The 21,175-nt window shown below is 39.8% G+C and overlaps 1 protein-coding gene across 1 annotated transcript; it reads left to right on the top strand.

The window, feature by feature from the left end:
- The first annotated feature begins 1,086 nt into the window (after window positions 1–1,086).
- On the top strand, window positions 1,087–2,288 carry LOC110887214 (3-beta-hydroxylase-like). The gene is made up of 2 exons (XM_035980415.1): window positions 1,087–1,578; window positions 2,139–2,288. The coding sequence occupies exons 1-2, from the start codon at window positions 1,087–1,089 to the stop codon at window positions 2,286–2,288; spliced, it is 642 nt and encodes a 213-aa protein (XP_035836308.1).
- The last annotated feature ends 18,887 nt before the right edge of the window (window positions 2,289–21,175 follow it).

Raw genomic sequence — 21,175 nt, 5'->3', positions numbered from 1 at the left:
TGTTTTTCTGAAATAAAAATAGGATTTATTCCTATAAAAATGTGTGTACTAAAAACTTGGGTTTTACCCATGTGTTTAATATTATGGAAATGTGGTATTTTACTCTGATTAAATATTTCCTAACTACGGTCCTGACGAAAATTTCCGCTGCCGAATTAGATAATAATGTGATACCACCGAAACTGGCTCGCGGCCGCCCGCTCCCGGGAATCAGGGATCGGGGGTTGTGACAAGGGGATTATTCCGGTGACAGTAACGGCGGCCCTGCCTCCTTCAACGATTGCAGCTGTGATGTTTATTAGACGAAAGATGCAATTGAAACCCTAGGTGGATGACGAGGTTCTCCCACTGCCACCGTCTTCTCTACCATTTATGGCGTTCCCCATTGAACATATAAAACGGAATCGAACCATTTGCCATTTGAAGCGTCCCCGGTGATTTAAGTTCGCATTAATTTGTTGTTGTGGTTAAACAAACAGTTTTGGTGAAGAATAGAGGATGATGGCTCCATTCAATCATCAGTTTATTGAAGGCGATTTCAATCAAAAAGAAACACGGACGGTTTGGCTACTGAACATTGAATTGGGGGCAAAGTTGGGAGAAAGGGATGAAGATTAGGGTAAGAACTGATGATCTTTCCTCTGTCGTCTTAAAATTTGTGGTGGAAATTACCATTTGATACATGGGAAATGCTTTATAAAGGTTTATAGATTATCTACAATTACTTTTATATCACTCCTGATTACATTCATATGGTTTTCATCTACTTTAAACCGGGTAAAAAATCGACCACCATCCCCACGAAAGCTTCCAATAATTGGAAACCTTCATCAACTAGGCTCGAACCCACACCGCGCTCTTCAAACCATAACCAATAAACACGGTCCACTCGTTCTCATTCACCTAGGAAGTGTGCCTGTGCTTGTGGCATCATCGGCTGAACAGCCCGTGAAATCTTGAAAACCCATGATCTAATCTTTGCAAGCAGACCCAAGTTAAGTATCCCCGACGGCCGACACACTTACTTATGGATCTAAGAACATAGCATTTGCACCATATGGGGAGCACTGGAGGCGGGTGAGAAGCATGCATGTGCTACAACTTAATAAGCGAGTTCAATCATTTCGACAAGTGAGGGAACAAGAAACCCATGTTATAATCGATGAAATTGGTAAAAGTTGTGGATCGGTGGTTGATTTAGGGGAGTTGCTAAATTTGCTTACAAATAATGTAATTTGTAGGGTGGTATTAGGGAGAACATATGCAAGTAAAAAGTTTAATGACTTGTTGGTAAGGTTTACGTATCTTATTGGTTGTTTTTCAGTCGGGAACTATATTCCGTGGTTGTCATGGGTGGATCGTGTGAGCGGTTTAGAGGCAAGAACAAAGAAGGTTGCTAAAGAATTTGACGAGTTTCTTGAGGGTGTTCTTGAAGACCATACATATAAGAACACAATGATGGATGGAGAGGGAAATCGAAATGACAAAGGTCAAGATTTACTTGACATATTGCTAGATCTTGAGATAGAGTCCAACACCAGCTTTATGCATAGGGATGCCACTAAAGCTGGCATCATGGTAAGATTGTTCCACTTCACTCTTGACCATTACACAACCGGTGATCTGCCACTAGTTAGCGATGAATTGCCAACCAATGTTTTTTTATTTTACTTTATTCTTAATGGAGTTCCTTGGTTATATGTTAGGTGATTTTGTGCAGGTGATACTAATTTGTGTGCATGTGATACTAAATTGCAAAAATCGTCCATGAGGTTTGTACATGTTTGCTAGTCTCATCCAAAACAATTTTTTTGTACCATATTGCCCTTCACTTTTGGGATTTTTTATCATTTTAATCCAAACGTCCAACTTTTTTTTGTCAAAGTCGTCCCTGAGACTTGGAAGTTTTGCCATTTTCATCTAAATGTTTGATAGAAAAAATAAAGCAAACTAGACGTTTTGATGAAAATGGCAAAAAATCCCAAAAGTGAAACACTGTTTGTTACAAAAAAATTGTTTTGAATGAAACTGGCAAACAAACCAAACATCATGGACGATTTTGACAATTTACTCTAAACATAATTTCTTTTTTATTTTTTGTAGTTCAATAACTATTTTAGATTTTCTAACTCTTGTAGGACTTATTTGCTGCTGGAACTGATACTGCATCCACATCCATCGAGTGGGCAATTAGTGAGCTAATAAGACATCCAAGAGTTATGAAAAAGTTACAGAAAGAAGTGACAGAAATAGCTCATGGAAAACCCATGATTACCGAGGATGATTAGAGAAAATGACCTACTTACATGCTATCCTCAAAGAGGCGTTGCGATTGCATACTCCTGCTCCATTACTCATTTCCCGAGACTCAACACAAGATGTCAAACTCATGGGGTACGACATTTCAGCAGGTACACAAGTGATTATTAATGCATGGGCGATAGGAAGAGATCCTTTACAATGGGAGGAACCCGAGATGCTTTGTCCAGAGAGGTTTTTGAACAATTCTATCGACTATAGAGGGCATAATTTTGAGTATATTTCATTTGGTGCTGGAAGGAGAGGGTCTCCTGGTATTCACTTTGCTATTGTTGTTAACGAACTTGCTTTAGCTAATTTGGTGTATAAATATGACTTTGCCTTTCCAGAAGAGGTGAAAGGGGAAGAACTTGACATGACTGAGATCACTGGCCTTATACTTCGTAGGAAGTCCCCTTTATTGGTTGTGGCAACTCCTCATTTCGATTAGATGCAAATCTAGTAATTTCGTGATCTGATTATAATGGTCACATATTCAGTTTAGGAGTGTGGTAATAATTTTCTACAATAATGGGAGTTTGTCAAAAACTCAAATCCTCAATGACTATATTAATTCGTAATGATGTATTTCTAAAGTTATATCTTGCAGTCAGTTTTTTACAACCTATCAATTTGTTAGTTATATTTTCTCACTTCAATAAAATTGAAGATGTTTCTCTGAAATACATCCCATTTAAAACAAAAAAAGTTTTATTACATCCTTTGACACTTAATAAACAAAAGTGAACCCGATTCATAAACAACTCTTGGGTCTTAAAACACTTGAAATGTTCTATTACATTTTAAATAAACAATTGCAGTAGAACCCGATTTTATTAGCAAACAAGTTCTATTACCAAAAATGGTGACATGTTATATTTTCAAACTTAGGGTGGAGGGACTTATCCCGATCAGTTTCCCTGATATGTGGCTAAACCCATGTTCCCCAGAAAATTTTCTCTGACTACTTACCTTTCCTCGTTCACCCCTTTTCCTTCTTTGCACCTGATCACCACCTCATCACCTTCCTACCTCCCCCTGATCCTTGGATTTCCCCGTTCCCCTTAATAGTGCACGTTTTTAGGTAAACTTCGGCCTCTATTATCCTAAAATGAGATTGAGAACTTATAATTACTATACCTTCTGGTTACCTCAATTGATTTTTTTTTATCCCACTGATCTCTCAATAAGATAAAATCTAGAAACAATCCCTAACATCCCTAAATAAATAGAAATGAGAAGACTTTACTTACGGAAATATTTGTTGGTCTCGATCAAGTAAAAATAGTAACTTAAATTGGTAGTGATGTTCAAGCGGCAAGAGGGCTCAACTGTGAACACCAGAAAAATTGAACAGTAGATTAACGAGGGAAACCAAAACTTTTTTAATATATATAAGGGGTACTATATATATACTCACCTTTGAATATGGTATTGAACAACAACAAACAAATAAATATGAACAACAGATATAGTGACAAAACCAATATAGAAATTTTTTTATTACTTTACCAACCCTTAAAACACCCAACCTCCCAAGATCTTACCAATAGTAAGATGTGTATTAACAAAATAAAAAAAATATGATCAACAACTGATGATTGTCAGTTGATCAATCAGAAAAATACAAACAATACAAGATCCACAAGATCAACAACAATACAAAATCCACTGGATCCATCAACAATACAAGATCCACAATGGATCTTTAACAGATCGTAACAACTTGAAACCAACAGAGAGAACAACTGTTGTTGCAGGTGAAAGTTGTGTGTGAGAATGAGCTCTCACAATCTGTTGAAGCCCTTTTGATGCGGGCCCAAGTGTGGAAGAGCGGGGTATTTTGTATTTGAAGGCCCAAGATCGTGTAACAAAAGTGGCTTCACTAAAATGGCTCTAACTTGGGCTACGGGGGTCCCTTTTGGGCGTGCGACCAGGCGAAACGAACGTGTGAACGAGCTCCATCTTGCTACAAACCGCCTACGGGTCATCGTCCGGGCCAAAAAAACGCTTATTTTTATTATTTATTTGGATTTTTATGTTTTTGAACTATTTTGGGCATTTTGTTTTAGGCCGTGTGTTTGGCCCGTTGTCTTTTTTTAGGCCCATTTCGAATTTCGATCTTTATTTATATGTTGCTAAAGCTAATGAAAAGTTCAGACTTGAATTTTGACACAATCAGTTTTTTCACTTCAAATTCCGTGCCTTTTGGGTGGACTCTTGGGGGTTGGGGAAGAACACACGGGTATTCTTTGAATCAACGTGTGATCTTCGTTTCCGTATCACGCGCTACATTAGTTGGTATCAGAGCCGAATTCCTGGCTCAAAATGCCTCTGAGGAGAAACAACAACAGGCCTCTCGATGAAGTGTATGAACGAGAGTTGGAGCAGCGACTCATGGCGAGAGTGGATCAACGGTTGGATCAGGTGGTCAATCAGTTGACTGACCGGATGGCCGACTTGATCAATCGTAGGAGGCAGGGACCCAATGACGGGTTTGGTTTTGATTTCAGTAATCCATTTGGTGATGGTTCATCTTCCGAAGACGAACAGGAAGGGCGACCAAGGGGTGAACGTGGAAGGGGTAACATGCATTGGGATTCTAGGATAAGGGTTGATATTCTAGAATTTAATGGGACTAGTTTGAATCCGGAGGGGTTCATCGATTGGTTGGCTACCGTGGAGGAAGTGTTTGAGTACAAGGAGGTGCCTGAGAATAAGCGGGTGGCCTTGATCGCTAACAGGTTACGTGGTAGGGCCTCTGCGTGGTGGCAACAATTGAAGTTAACATGGTATAGGCTCGGAAAGTCAAGGATCGTGACATGGACCAAGATTAAGAAGTGCTTTTGGTCCAACTTTTTGCCTCATAATTTTCAAAGGTTGATGTACCAACGTCTGCAAAATTTAAAACAGAGGGCTTTTTGATCCGCTAACCATTCCAGAGGCACACCAACGGGCGTTGGCGTTTGAGAAACATAAACGTCGGGTGGGCGGTTCATTTACCCCTGCTGGAGGAAACGTTGGGTCAGGCAGTGGGGCACCTCGTGGCGGGCCTAGTCAGCAGAGGCCGGGGGGTAGCAATACCGGGCCTACTTCTAAAGGGGCTAGTAGTAGTGGTCCGAGATGTTTCAATTGTGGTGAAACGGGCCATTGTCAAGCGGAGTGTAAAAGGGCTGGCAAAAAGCACTTGTTGCTGAGTCTGAGGACGAACAATATGAAGAGTATGAAAACAATCCAGTGTATGATGAAGAAACTGAATACGAAGAGGGGGTTGTGACCGGTGATGTTGGGGTGAACTTGGTGGTCAGACGCTCTTGCTATACACCAAAAGCAGATGGGGATGACTAGCTGAAGCATAACATCTTCCATTCAACATGTACCATTTTGGGGTAGGTTTGCACGCTTGTTATTGATTCGGGAGTTGTGACAATCTGATTTCTGAAGAGGCAGTTCAAAAGTTGGCCTTGAAGACAGAGAGTCACCCGAAGCCTTATAAGCTTCAATGGCTTAAAAAGGGAGGTGAAGTGACGGTATCTAAAAGGGCACTCGTTTCTATTTCTATTGGGTTAACGTATAAAGACGATGTTGTGTGTGATGTGGTTCCTATGGACGCGTGTCACTTACTATTGGGTAGACCTTGGGAGTATGAACGTAATATAGAGCATAACGGGCGGTCCAATACTTATAGCTTCCTGTTTGGTGGTGTGAAGATAACTCTTGTTCCTAGCAAGCCTAAGCAGTTAGCCATAAAACAATCGGGTACTTTGTTGACCATCATTCAGTTTCAAGATGAGTTGGAGGATATAGGCAATGTTTTTGTTTTGATATGGAAGGCAGTGCTCGAGGAAGTCGAAATTCCTGAAGCTATGGTTCCTTTGCTTGAGGAATTTTCTGATGTTTTTCCTGTTGAGTTGCCTGATGGATTACCACCTTTGTGTGACATCCAACATCATATTGATTTGGGGCCTGGGTCACAGTTACCCAATAGACCACATTACAGGATGAGTCCTGCTGAGCATGAAGAGTTGCGAAGACAGGTTGAGGAGTTGATTTCTAAGGGCCACATTCGTGAAAGTATGAGCCCTTGTGCTGTTCCGGCTTTATTGACTCCAAAAAAAGATGGCACTTGGCGTATGTGTGTTGACAGTTGAGCAATCAACAAGATTACTGTGAGGTACAGGTTTCCTATTCCTCGACTTGATGATTTGCTTGATCAAATTAGTGGTGCTACTATTTTTACGAAGTTAGATTTGAAGAGTGGTTATTACCAGATTCGTCTTAGACTGGGTGACGAGTGGAAAACTGCCTTCAAGACTCATGAAGGTTGTATGAGTGGTTGGTGATGCCATTTGGTTTATCAAACGCACCAAGTACTTTTATGCGTGTGATGAATCTGTTGCTTAGACCTTTCATTGGGAAGTTCGTGGTTGTGTATTTTGATGACATTCTCATTTATAGTGCTTCTTTCAGCGACCATGTTGTGCATGTGAGGCAGGTTTTGGCCTTACTTCGCAGGGACCGTTTTTATGCAGCCACTAAGAAGTGTGTGTTCATGACCCCTAAAGTGTTATTCTTGGGGTATGTTATTTCTGGTAATGGGATACAGGTTGATGAATCGAAGGTGGCGGCTGTTCAAACTTGGCCAACTCCTACTACCGTTACGAAAGTTCGTAGCTTCCATGGGCTTGCTTCTTTTTATAGACAGTTCATTCCACACTTCAGTTCTATTATGGCTCCAGTGACAGATTGTATGAAGGGGAAGACGTTTGTATGGACAGATGAGGCAGAGTTGGCTTTTCAAGTTGTGAAAGAGAAGCTCACTACAGCACCAATTCTGGTATTACCTGATTTTTCTCAAGTTTTTGAACTTCATACTGATGCCTCAAAGGTTCGGATTGGTGGGGTTCTTAGTCAGGGTGGTCGACCTATTGCTTATTTTAGTGAGAAGTTAACTGGGCCTATGTTGAGGTACAGTACTTATGATCTAGAGTTTTATGCAGTGATCCAAGCTGTAAAGCGATGGCCTCATTACTTGTTTCAAAAGGAGTTTGTTTTATTCACTGATCATGATTCCCTAAGGCATATTCGTACTCAAGACAAGGTATCTCATAAGCATGGGCGATGGTTGGCCTTTCTTGAGAAGTTTACTTTTGTGGTCAAGCACAAGACTGGTGTTTCAAATAGGGTTGCTGATGCCTTAAGCAGGAGGAGTAATCTGCTTGTATCTATGAGGGTTGATGTGCCGGGTCTGGAGGTCATTCGTGAGCAGTTAGCCATTGACCCTTATTTCTCAGTTATTTTGCAGGATGTGGAAACGGGGAAAAAGTCAGATTTTCTTTTGCATGATGGTTTTTTGTTCAAGGGGAATCAACTATGTATTCCTGATTCTAGTCTTCGTTTACAGATTATTAAGGAGTTACATGGTGAAGGGCATGTTGGTCGTGACCGCACTTTATAGCTGGTGCAAGCTTCTTATTATTGGCCTTCTATGAGGAAGGTGGTGGATCGTTATGTGAAGAGATGCCGTATCTGTCAGGTGTCAAAGGGCACGGCTACCAATGCAGGTCTCTATATGCCTTTGCCAATTCCCTCACAGCCATGGGTTGATTTTGTGTTGGGGTTACCTCGTACTTAGAGAGGTAATGATTCTATCTTTGTTGTTGTGGATCGGTTTTCTAAGATGGTCCATTTTATTCCCTGCAAGAAGACGACTGATGCTGTTAATGTGGCCCAGTTGCAAGGGTCAAGCTTTTATTCGAAAATTGACTTAAGATCGGGTTATCACCAGATGAGAGTTCGGGAGGAGGATGTTCCTTAAATAGCTTTTCGAACGCGGTACGACCATTATGAGTTTTTGGTCATGCCATTTGGGTTGACTAACGCACTAGCGGTTTTCATGGATCTCATGAACCGTGTGTGCAAACCGTATCCCGACGATTTCGTCATCGTGTTTATCGATGACATTCTGATCTATTCTAAGAGCAAGGAGGACCACGAGCGGCACTTGCGTCTTATCTTTGAGCTCCTGAGGAAGGAGCAACTCTACGCGAAGTTTTCTAAGTGAGACTTCTGGATTCGAGAAGTACACTTCCTTGGCCACATTGCTAACAAATTGGGAATACACGTGGATCCCGCTAAAATCGATTCTGTCAAAAACTGGGCAGCACCGAAGAACCCTTCGGAGGTGCGACAATTTCTTGGACTCACTGGGCACTACCGCAGATTTATTAAAGATTTCTCGAGGATTGCCCAACCTCTTACCGCGTTGACACAGAAGGGGTTGTGTATTCCTAGGGAACAAATCAGGAAGATGCTTTTCAGCTTTTGAAACAAAAACTCTGCAGTGCACCAATATTGTCCTTACCTGAAGTTACCAACGATTTCGTGGTGTACTGTGATGCTTCTATTCAGGGTCTCGGTTGCGTGCTGATGCAACGCGAGAAAGTGATTGCTTACGCTTCTCGACAATTGAAGATTCACGACAAGAATTACACGACTCACAACTTGGAGTTGGGAGCCGTGGTCTTTGTGCTAAAAATCTGGAGGCACTACTTGTACGGTACTAAATCCACTATTTATACTGACCACAAAAGCCTTCAGTACATCTTTGATCAGAAAGAGTTGAACATGCGACAACGTCGCTCGGTGGAACTCTTAAACGATTACGACTGCGCAAACAAGTATCATCCTGGAAAAGCTAACGTCGTAGCTAATGCCCTTAGTCGGAAGGAGACAAAACCCAAACGTGTTCAAGCCTTGCAGCTCACCATCCACTCTAACCTACCTGACCAGATTCATTCTACCCAAACTGAAGTGTTCAAAGACGAGATCCATAAAGCTGAAGCCATGCGGGTTCTGGAGAGACAACTTGTAGAAAAATCTGACGGTATTCACTATTTTATGGATCGAATATGGGTCACTTTATACGGAAACCTTAGAGAGCTTGTGATATAAGAAACACACAAGTCTCGATACTCTGTTCATCCGGGTTCTGATAAGATGTATCAGGATCTAAAAGTCTTATACTAGTGGCCGAAGATGAAAGCCCACATAGCGGCATATTTGAGTAAATGCTTGACTTGTGCGAAGGTCAAGGTGGAATACCAGAAACCGTCTTGATTGCTTCAGCAAGCAGAAATACCCATGTGGAAATGGGAACAGATTCCTATGGACTTTGTCACCGGACTACCAAGAACTCAAAACGGAAATGATACCCTATGGGTGATCGTTGACCGTCTGACGAAATCTGCGCACTTCCTTGAGATCAAAGAAACTGACAAGTTCTCACAACTTGCTGGTATTTATTTGAAGGAGGTGGTTTCTAGGCACGGGGTTCCCACCTAAATCATCTCTGACCGTGATTCGTGTTTTATATCCGAATTGTGGCAGGCGATGCACAAATCATTTGGCTCACGTCTTGACATGAGCACTGCTTATCACCCTTAGACAGATGGTCAAAGCGGAACGAACCATCCAGACACTTGAATACATGCTGTGAGCATATGTAATCAACTTTGGTAAAGGTTGGGAAAGACACTTGCCTTTGGTAGAGTTTTCTTTCAACAACAGTTACCATTCCAGTATCCAGGCAGCTCCGTTCGAGGCATTGTACGAACGGAAATGCCGATCTCCACTATGTTAGGCTGAGGTGGGTGATAGCCAAATCACATGTCCAAAACTTGTACTTGAAACCTCTGAAAAGATTGTTCAGATCAGAAATCGTATGGCGGCAACGCGTGATCGCCAAAAATGCTATGCTGATAAGCGTAGGAAACCCTTGGAGTTCGCGGTAGGCGACCACGTTATGTTGAAAGTTTCACCCTGGAAGGGTGTGGTGCGCTTTGGGAAGCGCGGAAAGCTTAATCCACGTTACGTTGGGCCGTTGAAGATTCTGGAGAGAATCGGCAAAGTTACGTATCGCCTTAAATTACCTGATGAACTAGGTAATGTTCACGGTGTTTTTCATATCTCCAACCTGAAGAAGTGCCTGTCGGATGAAACACTCGTGGTACCCTTGCAAGAACTGAAAATTGACGACAAGTTGCAGTTTGTTGAAGAACCGATCGAAATTATGGACCGGGAAGTTAAGGTCTGTAAACACAGTCGAATCCCAATTGTGAGAGATCACATGGGAATGCAAGGATCAAATGAAGCTTAAGTATCCTCCGTTGTTCAAAATAGATGAATCCAATCCTAATGTAACTAGTGAAATTCGGGATGAAATTCCCTTTCAAGTTGGGGATGATGTGGCACCCGATGAAAATCCACAGTCATCTTGAACTACCACTTCACTCCTCTGAGATTGCTTATCAAATTTTGGGACAAAATTTTTTTCAAGTTGGGGATGATGTGACAACCCGTATTTTGCAGTCCTTTATACTTTGCTTTATGGTGTAACTCACGTGTACGATATGTGGAATGGTCACTACGTTTGATGTTAATTTTTTAGTTGTGATGTGTTAATGTATTTTGTGATTGGTATGTCATTAATCTGGTCCATAAACCTCTGAGTCGCACACCACACCTAAGGCCGCACACTCCTTTATCGTTGTGGTTTTTGGATCGGCCCAAACCCCTGTCATTTGTTTGTCCCGATACATGGCCCTAATGCAGCCCCAAGCTGGGCCCAGTCCGTATTGCATGCGCATACACACACAAGGATCTTGTGTGATTTCCTTAACTTGTAAAAGCATAAAACACAATATCAAACCCTAGCTCTCTTTTCCCCCAAGCGAACCCGATGGCAGCCTCCCCTTTCCCTCTCAAAGACCTCTTCTGATTTCCATCTTGTTCCTTTGGTTAGTATGATTCATCACATAACTGAATTGTATGTTTGTTAATCTTGGTTATGCGGTTACATGTTGTGTTATATTAATGGGTATAAGGGCTCGAACATGATGTGGGGTTTTTGGTATAAACTGAATTTGTTGTGATCGATCATTGGTAGGTGTTAAGTGATTGGTATGGATGATTAATAAGGGTCTTTTAGTGATTAGTCGTAATATGATACGATGAGCATGAACAAAAAAATCATTCTAAATGTTAAAAGATGAATTAATGTTGTGGGATATTAATGATTCGATAATTGTAATAAGTATGACGGAATGACAAGTATTTGTTGTTTTGATCGATCCGATAGTCCATGTCGATGATGATGAGGTGAAGTGCAAACCCATAATTAGGGTTGATTACTGTGAATTATGAATGATTTATAACGTGCAAATCATGATTTCTAGTTGTATGATAATGTGAATTCATTGGAATGATTGGAGTTCTGGAATTGATGGAATAATTATTATGGATAGCTGTTAAACGATAATCAGGGAATGTGGATTTGATGGTGTAACTGATTAACCTGAGATTGAGGAGCACGTAAAACCGGCATCGCACAATGGCTGGTCACACAGTTGGTTTGTCGCACATTAGGGGTGTGTTGCACAATTCATTCGGGCTTTATATGATAATGGTCCGGGTAATATACGAACTACATACTAATAAAAGGTCGCGCACTAGAAGCCCTGTCGCACAATCACTTTGGGCCTTGATCTGAATGGGCCATGCACTAGCTAGTTGTTGGTAGGAACGTGAGTTGTGTTATGAATTGGAGTGTGTGCTAACTGTCTAATCTGTATTACTAGATGATGTGCATAGTATGCAATATGTTGATTTTGTGACTTAAGGACATGTGAAACTGATCATTAATAGTAACTAACTAGGGCTTGGTTGAGCAAATCAAAGGTGAGTTCACTACTCCTTGAGCATGCGTCCCAATGGGTGGGACAAACAAACGGGTATTCCTAAGAGGATTACATTTTATTGGGTTAAACTTTAATGATGGGTAATACACTCACACCTATCACCTTAAGTCCCATCTTACTACCGAACTAGTTGCTTGAGAGGCAACGGGGTATTAGTTGATAGCGCTTGTGACAACTGTGTTCTATAATCGATGTTCGATGTAAAACAATGATGATTATTAATAAAACAAGGTGCTTTGGTGTTATTATATGTTTTTTTGTTTTATTATGTGTTTATTTGTGTTTGGTGATTTTTCAATTTGATTCGATTCTGATTTCAAGCTCTAAATCACTTTCTGAAAGGTTATACGCGCACCAATGCGTAAATATAACCAGTTAAATGCAAAAAACACTCCGGAATAGTGAAATAGGCTTAACATACCTTAAATAACCTCCACATAACTTAGAAATAAGATTTGGATGGTTTGGTGTGTTGAAATCAAGTTTGTTCGATCGCAGGGACTATTTATGTTCTATCACTAAACTCTGATTTCCCACGAAATGACCAAACTTCTGATTTCCCACGAAATGACCAACTTCTGATTTCCCACGAAATGACATGTCTTCTGATTTCCCACGAAATGGCCAATCTTCTGATTTCCCACGAAATGACATGTCCATTTCGTGTGAAATCAACTTTCGTGTGAAATCAACTTTCGTGTGAAATCAGCTTTCGTGTGAAATCATTACTACAACTCTATATTCCCGTACAATGTGCCCTGATCTAACATTCTAAGACTAAGACTCGATACAAGACGAAGTCGACAGATGTATGCACCAACAGACTCCCCCTTAGATGTTGACGAGTCTTGAGTGTCGTCTTCGCATCTTCAGTCTTGATCAGTCTTCGGGCATCCAGAATCTCTATCTATCTCTTGCATCTTCAAATTCTTTCTCTAACAGACTCCCCCTCAAAACATGCTGGGATCAAAGTCTGACATTTACAGCATCAGAATGGCAACCTGGCTTTACATAGTCCTCAGGTATTGGAACCTAGTTCTTATCCAGCTCAGGAAATCCTGCACATTCTCTACCCAATACATAAGATTCACAAGAATAAGATATTTAACAAATAATCAAATTGCATGCACCAACACTGACTCCTCTACAATCAATATACAATCAGATATTAACAGTGATCATTTAACAAATTTCATTTCTCTGAAAAACTTTTCAATCAAATTCTCCCAAACCTGTTCATCATGTTCAGCACCCGGAATTTTGAAATTCAGCTCTTCAATATCAGCCATCGAAAATCTTTTTGGATTTTTCAAAACTTTATGCTAAAACACACTGAAAATCTTTTTGGAATTTTATGAAATGGTCGAAATGAAATGTAGTAAAGAAAATATTTACATACAATATTTTTGTGAGTTTGTGTAAGAGGATCATATCAGTTTCTGAGACAAATCACCAACACCGTTAAGCTTTAAACATTTTAAGTTTTAAACAATTCACTTAGATTGTCAGTATACTGATCCACTTAAATTTTCACACACAGTTCAACTGTTTCGAGATACGAGATTAATGTCTTAGTGACTTAAACTTATTCACGTGTCCCACCTCAGAATATACTCCCGTATCCAGATCTCAATATTCAGTCTTATAGGTGAGTATACCTAGATGATATCTATAAGGGGTTAGGTGCAAAACCGTGAGAGTTCAGGTCAGAACTTCCGTTCAGCAGAGAGATGACGACTCGACTTTTGGTGGGTCCCCTTTAGAGGATCTTTTTTACAACAGCAATGACTATCAATTTTATTGTTTCATCGATTTGCTGAGGGCGGTGCTTTTTCAAGCATTTGCAGAAAGTATTATCCGGGGACTTGGTCAGCACTTCCATACAGCAGAAGTCCCGGGATAATACCCCAGATATCTCAGAATAAGGGACCTTTCAAACAAGATTTCGGGGGTTACCCATATATCTGAGAGATGTTACCCACAAATTAAGCAAGTTTGAAATTTAGGTTTATATCTCGTCACAGTCTATTAAATGTGCAAAAACCTACTGACACATCATCAGTGAAACCGTTTATTACTATTTAACTTTCCAAGTCTTTAGCTTGCCGTGATCGTCCACTGATGTACTATCATTTCCTCCTTTATACAACAAAACTCATTTTGAATTTTATCATGTTTTTGTCTTTTTCAAATTTTCTAATGTTTTTGGATTTTCTGAAAATCAAACTATACAGAAACTTGACAACTGACATCGAATCGCATCAATTCGCCATCCACTAGGCATAAACAATCAGAACTCCCGCTTTCAACAAACCATTTTCTCATTTAGATTTCAAAATACTTAAGTTTGTTTTAATCAAAATGATTTTTCCGGAAAATGAGTTTGTTTTTACCACTTGTAGGTTTACCACTTGTTAAGTACGGGGATATGGTTCATCATCTTGTTCATCTATTTATCATGAATAGTAAATCAAGTACAACTTAATATCCCTGATTTACCATTTGCAATTAAGCAACCTCTTTACCACTTGATGAAAACACACTACCAATTGTAGGAATATCACATCTACACAACCATTTTACCAATTAGAGTGCCGATTCCTGCTTCGCACTTACCAACCTGGAAGCTCCGGCGTAGTCCTTCAACCTGTAAAATTTTAACACTATCAAAAACTTTGATACAACCTTTTTAAACATGAAAGATGCCGATTCCTGATCCACGATTACAATCTTGGGATCTCTGGCAAGTCAGGTGTTTAATCAAACATAACATCCACCCAAGCCTGACCAGCCTTGGGTGATTTTGGAATACATCTGTCCCACCAACACTTTGATTTATAAAACTCTTTAGCACCCTTAACTTTCTTATCAACCATTTTCCCGAAAATGTGCTTGACATTCCCGTTGAAAGCTTTCTCAACATCAAATTCTCCCTTATCAACGAAGAATTGATTTGAGATCTCAACTTTTCCCACTTTTTTCATTAAATTTTCCTTTGACAATTTAGAAAAATTTTCATCGTTCACTTCTGGAACGGAAATCACAATTCTTTTCTCAACCGATGACTCCTCTGATTTTATGGAATCAGATTCATTGTCAGAACTACTTTCTGTTTTAACAACCCACTTTTGTTTGTTCAAATCACCTCTTCTTTTGTAAAAACGTTTTGAACTTTCAACCTTTTTCAGAACTTGAATTTTCAAACAAATTACCATTTTTCACCAATTGTTCTTTTCTCTCAACACAAATCTTTTTCAAATTTGAGTTAGAAGAAACTCCCTGTTTTTGGTAATTGGTCTTGGGACAATTCCAAGCTATGTGACCAATTTCTTGACATTTGAAACAAGTTCTTCTGTCAACTTTTTCAGCAAACTTTCTCACATTCTTCTTCACTTCAGCAAGAAACTCTTGATTTGACTGCTTCCAGAATGGTTTCTTCTGCTCATCCTCTGAGCTTCCTCCTGAAACAAATTTTGTTTTTGGTTTATAAGTTTTATGATTTTCATAATTTTCTGACGAATTAAAACCAAGACCTTTCTTTTTGAGATTACCATTATGGTTTGGTTTCTTTTGGAAATTATAACCACAACCATAACCCATTTTCTTGTTTACTCTTTGTTGAATCCTTGAAGTGTAAGGTTTAGGTTTTGCAGAAAGATTTAAATCTTTTATTTCAGAAATATTAGTTTCTGTTAATTTGAAAACCTTTTTGATCATTTCAGTTTTAACACTTCTTATTGGAAATTTTTCATCAGAAAATAATTTGACCGAATTATTCAAGGTATAAGCAACCTTAAACATTTCATCATTCAAATTATTCTTCGATAACAAAAATTCTTTATTATAAACCCTTTTAACTGGCAAACTCGGACTCTTCTCAGACGAACTCGAACTATCTGAGTTAGACTCCGACTTTGACTCTTCATCCATATCCAACACCTGATCGACAACTCTCTTAACTAACACAGACTCATGATCAGTGTCAGATGCTGTAAATGTAACATCAATATTGTCTGGTAATTCATCAGTGATTTCAGACTTTAATTTGATGTTTAGAGCCTTGTCTACTCGTCCCTCATTTGGTTTCCTGGGGGAATAACTCTCAAAGATAGGAGGCGGACATCTGTTATACTTGACACTTTGTGGCTTACCAGTATCCTCTTCCTTTTCTTTCTTCTTCTTGAAAGCTTTAAGACCTGCAACAGTAGGATAGACCCGATTAATCAGATAATCACAAGTAGTATAACTCAAAAGTAATCGGTTAATCCTTTCACTCTCAATTTTCTCAAGTTCCAGCTCCTTCTTTAGTTTAGCACAATCTTCAATGTAATCATTTATGACGCTTTGCTTTGTCATCAAAGTTGCACTCATTTTGTCATTTGCTTTCTCGATTTCAGCATTCGTTCTTTTCAACCCATCAACTGTCCTGTTCAGTACATTGTATGACTCTTTCACGTACTTCACATCAGACAGTAAATCTTCCTTAATCTTCTCTAAATCAGCAATCTTTTTATCTTTTTCTTCACAAACTTTGCAAGACTCTGAAATTTCTCACAAGGCTTAGTGACTTCAACCACCTTTTCAACTATCTTTTCAAATTTAACAGTCTTTTCAATTTCAACAAGCTCCTCGACTTCAACAATCTTTTCTATTTCAACAATCTTCTCAACAATTTTCTCAACTTCCACGAGTTTCTCGACTTCGACGATTTTCTCCACTACTTTCTCTATCTCAACAATCTTTTTCTATTACATTCTCAGTGATTGCTTCAACTTTAGTTTCTACAGGTTCAGTCTTCGCCTTTTCATCAGCGAGTAGCTTTGCTGCTTCTAGCTCTCTCTGTAATCGAGCAATCTTCTTCTGATTCAGCATCTCAACTTCATCTGCATAGAAAAATTAAAACTGTCAGGATCAATGCTTTTTCTACATTTGTTAAGATATTCTTCCTCATCATCCGTATCAACATCACTTCCAAGATCTGGAAATATCGGAATTCTTTTCTGACAATCCTCATTTTGGTCCAGAATTCTGGTAACAAGTGCCACATCAGGTTTAGTTCCACTAGGTATATACTTGTCCCAGCTAAACCCCTGTGCAACAACCTCATCACTTTGATCTATTATCCCAAAATAAGCTTTCCTATTGGGTTCTTCAATCATTTTCCCATGAGCAGTTTGCGGTTCCTTTTGTTGAGGTTGTTGATCGATTTGATGAAAGATTGATTTCCGATAATAATAGCTCTTTTCTTGACTTCCAGTTGACTCTTGGTTCTTACATTCCCGTTTAAAGTGACCTTTTCCTTTACATCGGAAACAAGTAACCTTTGACTTGGCAAAACCAAGTGGAGAGGTAGCCATTCCTCGAAACTCGTCTCTGCCAGTAATCTGTTGAAATTTTTCAGCTCTCCTGCAGGCACTAGCTAAGCACCACTTCACATCCATCAGCTCAAGCTCTTCTACATCGATTTGGTCGTAATCTTCCTTTGTGAGCATCGGATTACCAATTCTTCCAGCAATCAAACTTTCATACGACTCTAACATAGCGACAAGAGATGCCATGTGTTGCTTTGCCACCTCAGGATAAAGATGTTGACCATTCTGAATGTTCAAGGTCACATTACACTGCAGATTTGTAGAATTTTGCTTCTGAGAGCTAGGTGTGTTGCTGTTTGGATCAAAGCTTGAGAATGATGTTGTAGATCCACCACTTTGAGTTGTAGTACTTGCATTTGGACTTGCAGAACCATCAGCACTGAATGCAGTACTAATCTTTGGACTTTGACTGGGAGTGGCCTCAAACTTGTTCCCTCGATAGTACAAACTGACATCTTGCTTGGCATTTGGATTTGTCATTATAGCAGTCTTCTGAATATCCAGCTCATGTTCTTCAATCTTCTGGATAAACTGAGCCAAGTTCATACTCTCAGTCTTCCTCATGAGTTTCACAATTATCAGATAAGTTCCCCACTTCTGTTGGGGTAAAGCCTCTGCTAACTTATCAACCCACTCATCATCATCTTTCTGAATATCCAATCTTCCCATTTCTAGAACCAGATGACATTATCTATCTATTGTCTGTTTCGTGGTTTCATGATCAAATGCAGTAAACATGTCAAACGACTTCTTCAATAACGCCTTTTTATTTTTGATCATGTCAGCACTCCCTCTGAATTTCTGAATTAATGCCTCCCAGATTGATCTAGCTGTTCCGTTATGTTGAAGTAAGACGAAGATGTCTTCTTTAACTGCTTGCTGTAAAATGCTGATCATCATCTTTTCACTAGTATATTTCAGCTTGTCAGGTTCTGTAAAATCATTGAAACCCTTTTCCAACCCATGCTCATTCTTTGGTCTCTCATAGTCTTTCAGCAGTGAACACCAAGCATCGAATCTGTAGGCTTGAACCCAATTCTCAAACCGGTTTTTCCAACCCTGAAAATCCTCAATGTACATGAGTTTCAGTGGTTTCTGATGAGTACCCGTCTCATTCTCACTATATACAATCTCAGCAGCAGTGACAGGTGCAATCGATGTTGCAAAAGCATTGTAAAACTCTTCAGCCATGGTTCGATAACACGTTTTTTTTTAAAAACAGTCAATTACGAGCGAAATAGCAGGTTGGGACGATATCACAGGTAATCTGGAGCGAAATCAAGGGTTTTGGGGCGAAATCAAGGCTTCGGGGTGAAATCAAGAGTCTTGGGGCGAAATCAGGGGTCTTGGGGCGAAATCAGTGGTGTTTGGGGCGAAATTAGGGGTCTTGGGGCGAAATCAGTGGTCTTTGGGGCGAAATTTGGAGTCTTGGGGCGAAATCAGGGGTCTTTGGGGCGAAATTAGGGTTATTGGGGCGAAATCAGGGGTCTTTGGGGCGAAATTAGGGCTTTTGGGGCGAAATCAGTGCGTTTGGGGCGAAATCAGGTTAAGTCAATTCGAGCGAAATCAATTCGGAGGTCCATTTTTGCTATATTTAGGTTGAATTTTGACGTGAAACTTTCAAGGGTTTGTCTATGTCCAATTTCAAACAGTCTGTGAAAATTTGGTCCGATTCTAACCGTGAAATCTTCCTGAACAGATAAATGAAGGTGTAGAAGACATAAAATGATCTTGTTTTGGCAAGAACTCCTCGTCCTGAGCTCTGATACCACTTCTAGGATCGCGTGCTGACCCGAACGAGTCAATCGGAGGTGTTCTAATCCGTTTCAGGTGCGGAAAACAAGAAACGAACTTGAAAAACAGCTTGTTCTACTAAATATTGCCTTGTGTATTTATTTCACAGCTATTACAAGTCAAACGGCACTTCGGCAGCAGTTCGGTACCGGAAACAAGACCTCTACAAATGATTTCGCTTATCAGCTATATATAGTGGTTGGGATTTCGCTCCAAATGTCATAAGACCATTTGGAGCGAAATCAGCTACATGCTGATTTCCCACGAAATCACTAAACTCTGATTTCCCATGAAATAACCAAACTTCTGATTTCCCACGAAATGACCAACTTCTGATTTCCCACGAAATGACATGTCTTCTGATTTCCCACGAAATGGCCAATCTTCTGATTTCCCACGAAATGACATGTCCATTTCGTGTGAAATCAACTATCGTGTGAAATCAACTTTTGTGTGAAATCAGCTTTCGTGTGAAATCATTACTACAACTCTATATTCCCGTACAATGTGCCATGATCTAACATTCTAAGACTAAGACTCGATACAAGACGAAGTCGACAGTTGTATGCACCAACAAATGAGCCGAAATGCAAGTTTCTCAAGTGCAGGGTCTAAATTGCAAATTCTGGAAACTAAGCCCACACAGGCCGCGTAAGACACCCTTGTCTTTTACGTGGGCCACCTGTGATGCCCAGATCAGCAGATTGTTTTTTTTTTTAAATAACAGTTGGGGTTCTTTGTTTTGGGACATGGTTTTAAGCATACTATGGGCCAATTTTGATGGTATTTAAGTGCCCATGGTATCCAAATACCATGTGCCCACTTGTACGGCTTAGATCGAAGCTCAATCTTCAAGAAACGATCCTAACGGTTCTTGAATTCCTATAAACACCCACCCCCACTTCCTCCCAAAGCACACTTGATCAGATTTTGGCTCTCTAAGTTGAAGTTTATGCTTCATACCTGAGAGTAAATCGGATCAAGAGCTTTCGGGGACCTTTTGTAAGTATTCTTTCGTTCTTTTCATTCGTTTTATCGTTAAAGTCAAACTGTGTTTGACTTTCTGCTTTGACCAGTTTATGGTCAATGCGAAGTTCGTTTGAACTTCATAACGTGAGCGTAATCACGATGGTTATAGTCCCTAGTGACTATACCTACTGATTACCACGTTATCTAGGCTCAGTGACGAGTCGTATTTTCGGCCAAGATGCATTTTCTCGCGTATTTTTTAACTAAACTGCTCTTGGGTATCAAAACTGTTTGTTTTGATATCAAAACCTGTTTTCTAACTTAACTAAACATGTTTCGACATGTTTAGCTCGTCACTTTTTAGATTAGTGCTTGTGTAGAGTCGTAAGTCAAGCGGACTAAACACCCGCTTGGACATTCGAACACGACCCGTTTGGTCGATCACTAGGATCCGACCAAACATGTTTAGTAATCGTAGTTGTATAGGGAATAACCTTCCGAGGTTATACCTTATGGTCACTTAGGTTTAATTAGTCGCATGATAGGTAGTTTATATGCGTTTGGTAAATTACCAAAATACCCTTTTCATACATAATTGGTAATTAAGCATATGTAACCTAAACTTTTGTCAGGTAACTGATTATGTAACATAATTAAACATGTTTTGGCATATAATACTTGTCATAGGACTTGTTAGACGTCTCGAACGCGCATTCGCGCACGACGCGTTAAAGTAGCGTTAGCTACCTTAATGGGTCGCAATGGGTCGAAAGCACTTAGGTTAGGTTTCAATTTAGGATGTAGGCTTTGTTAAACCATATCACATGAGTTCCAACACTCATTTGGTTTACAAGACCTCATTCTGTCCGATCGTCTGATTTAGGCGTCTATTGTTTGACTCGTGGTTCGATTACTAGGTGCTACTTGATTTCTCTAGTTTGCTTGAGTTTGATTGAAGTTCCATTGATTGAGGATACTTTGCAC

This window comes from Helianthus annuus, chromosome 2 (assembly GCF_002127325.2).
Source record: "Helianthus annuus cultivar XRQ/B chromosome 2, HanXRQr2.0-SUNRISE, whole genome shotgun sequence".
Taxonomy (NCBI): Eukaryota; Viridiplantae; Streptophyta; class Magnoliopsida; order Asterales; family Asteraceae; genus Helianthus; species Helianthus annuus.
This window is presented reverse-complemented; position numbering and strand designations above follow the sequence as displayed.

What these genes read in the sequence shown, in the direction of transcription:
- LOC110887214 (XM_035980415.1), top strand. Translation starts at nt 1,087, where the DNA reads ATGCATGTGCTACAACTTAATAAGCGAGTTCAATCATTTCGACAAGTG. An exon ending in CCACTAAAGCTGGCATCATG is followed by an intron (nt 1,579 to 2,138) that starts GTAAGATTGTTC and finishes TAACTCTTGTAG; the next exon opens with GACTTATTTGCTGCTGGAAC.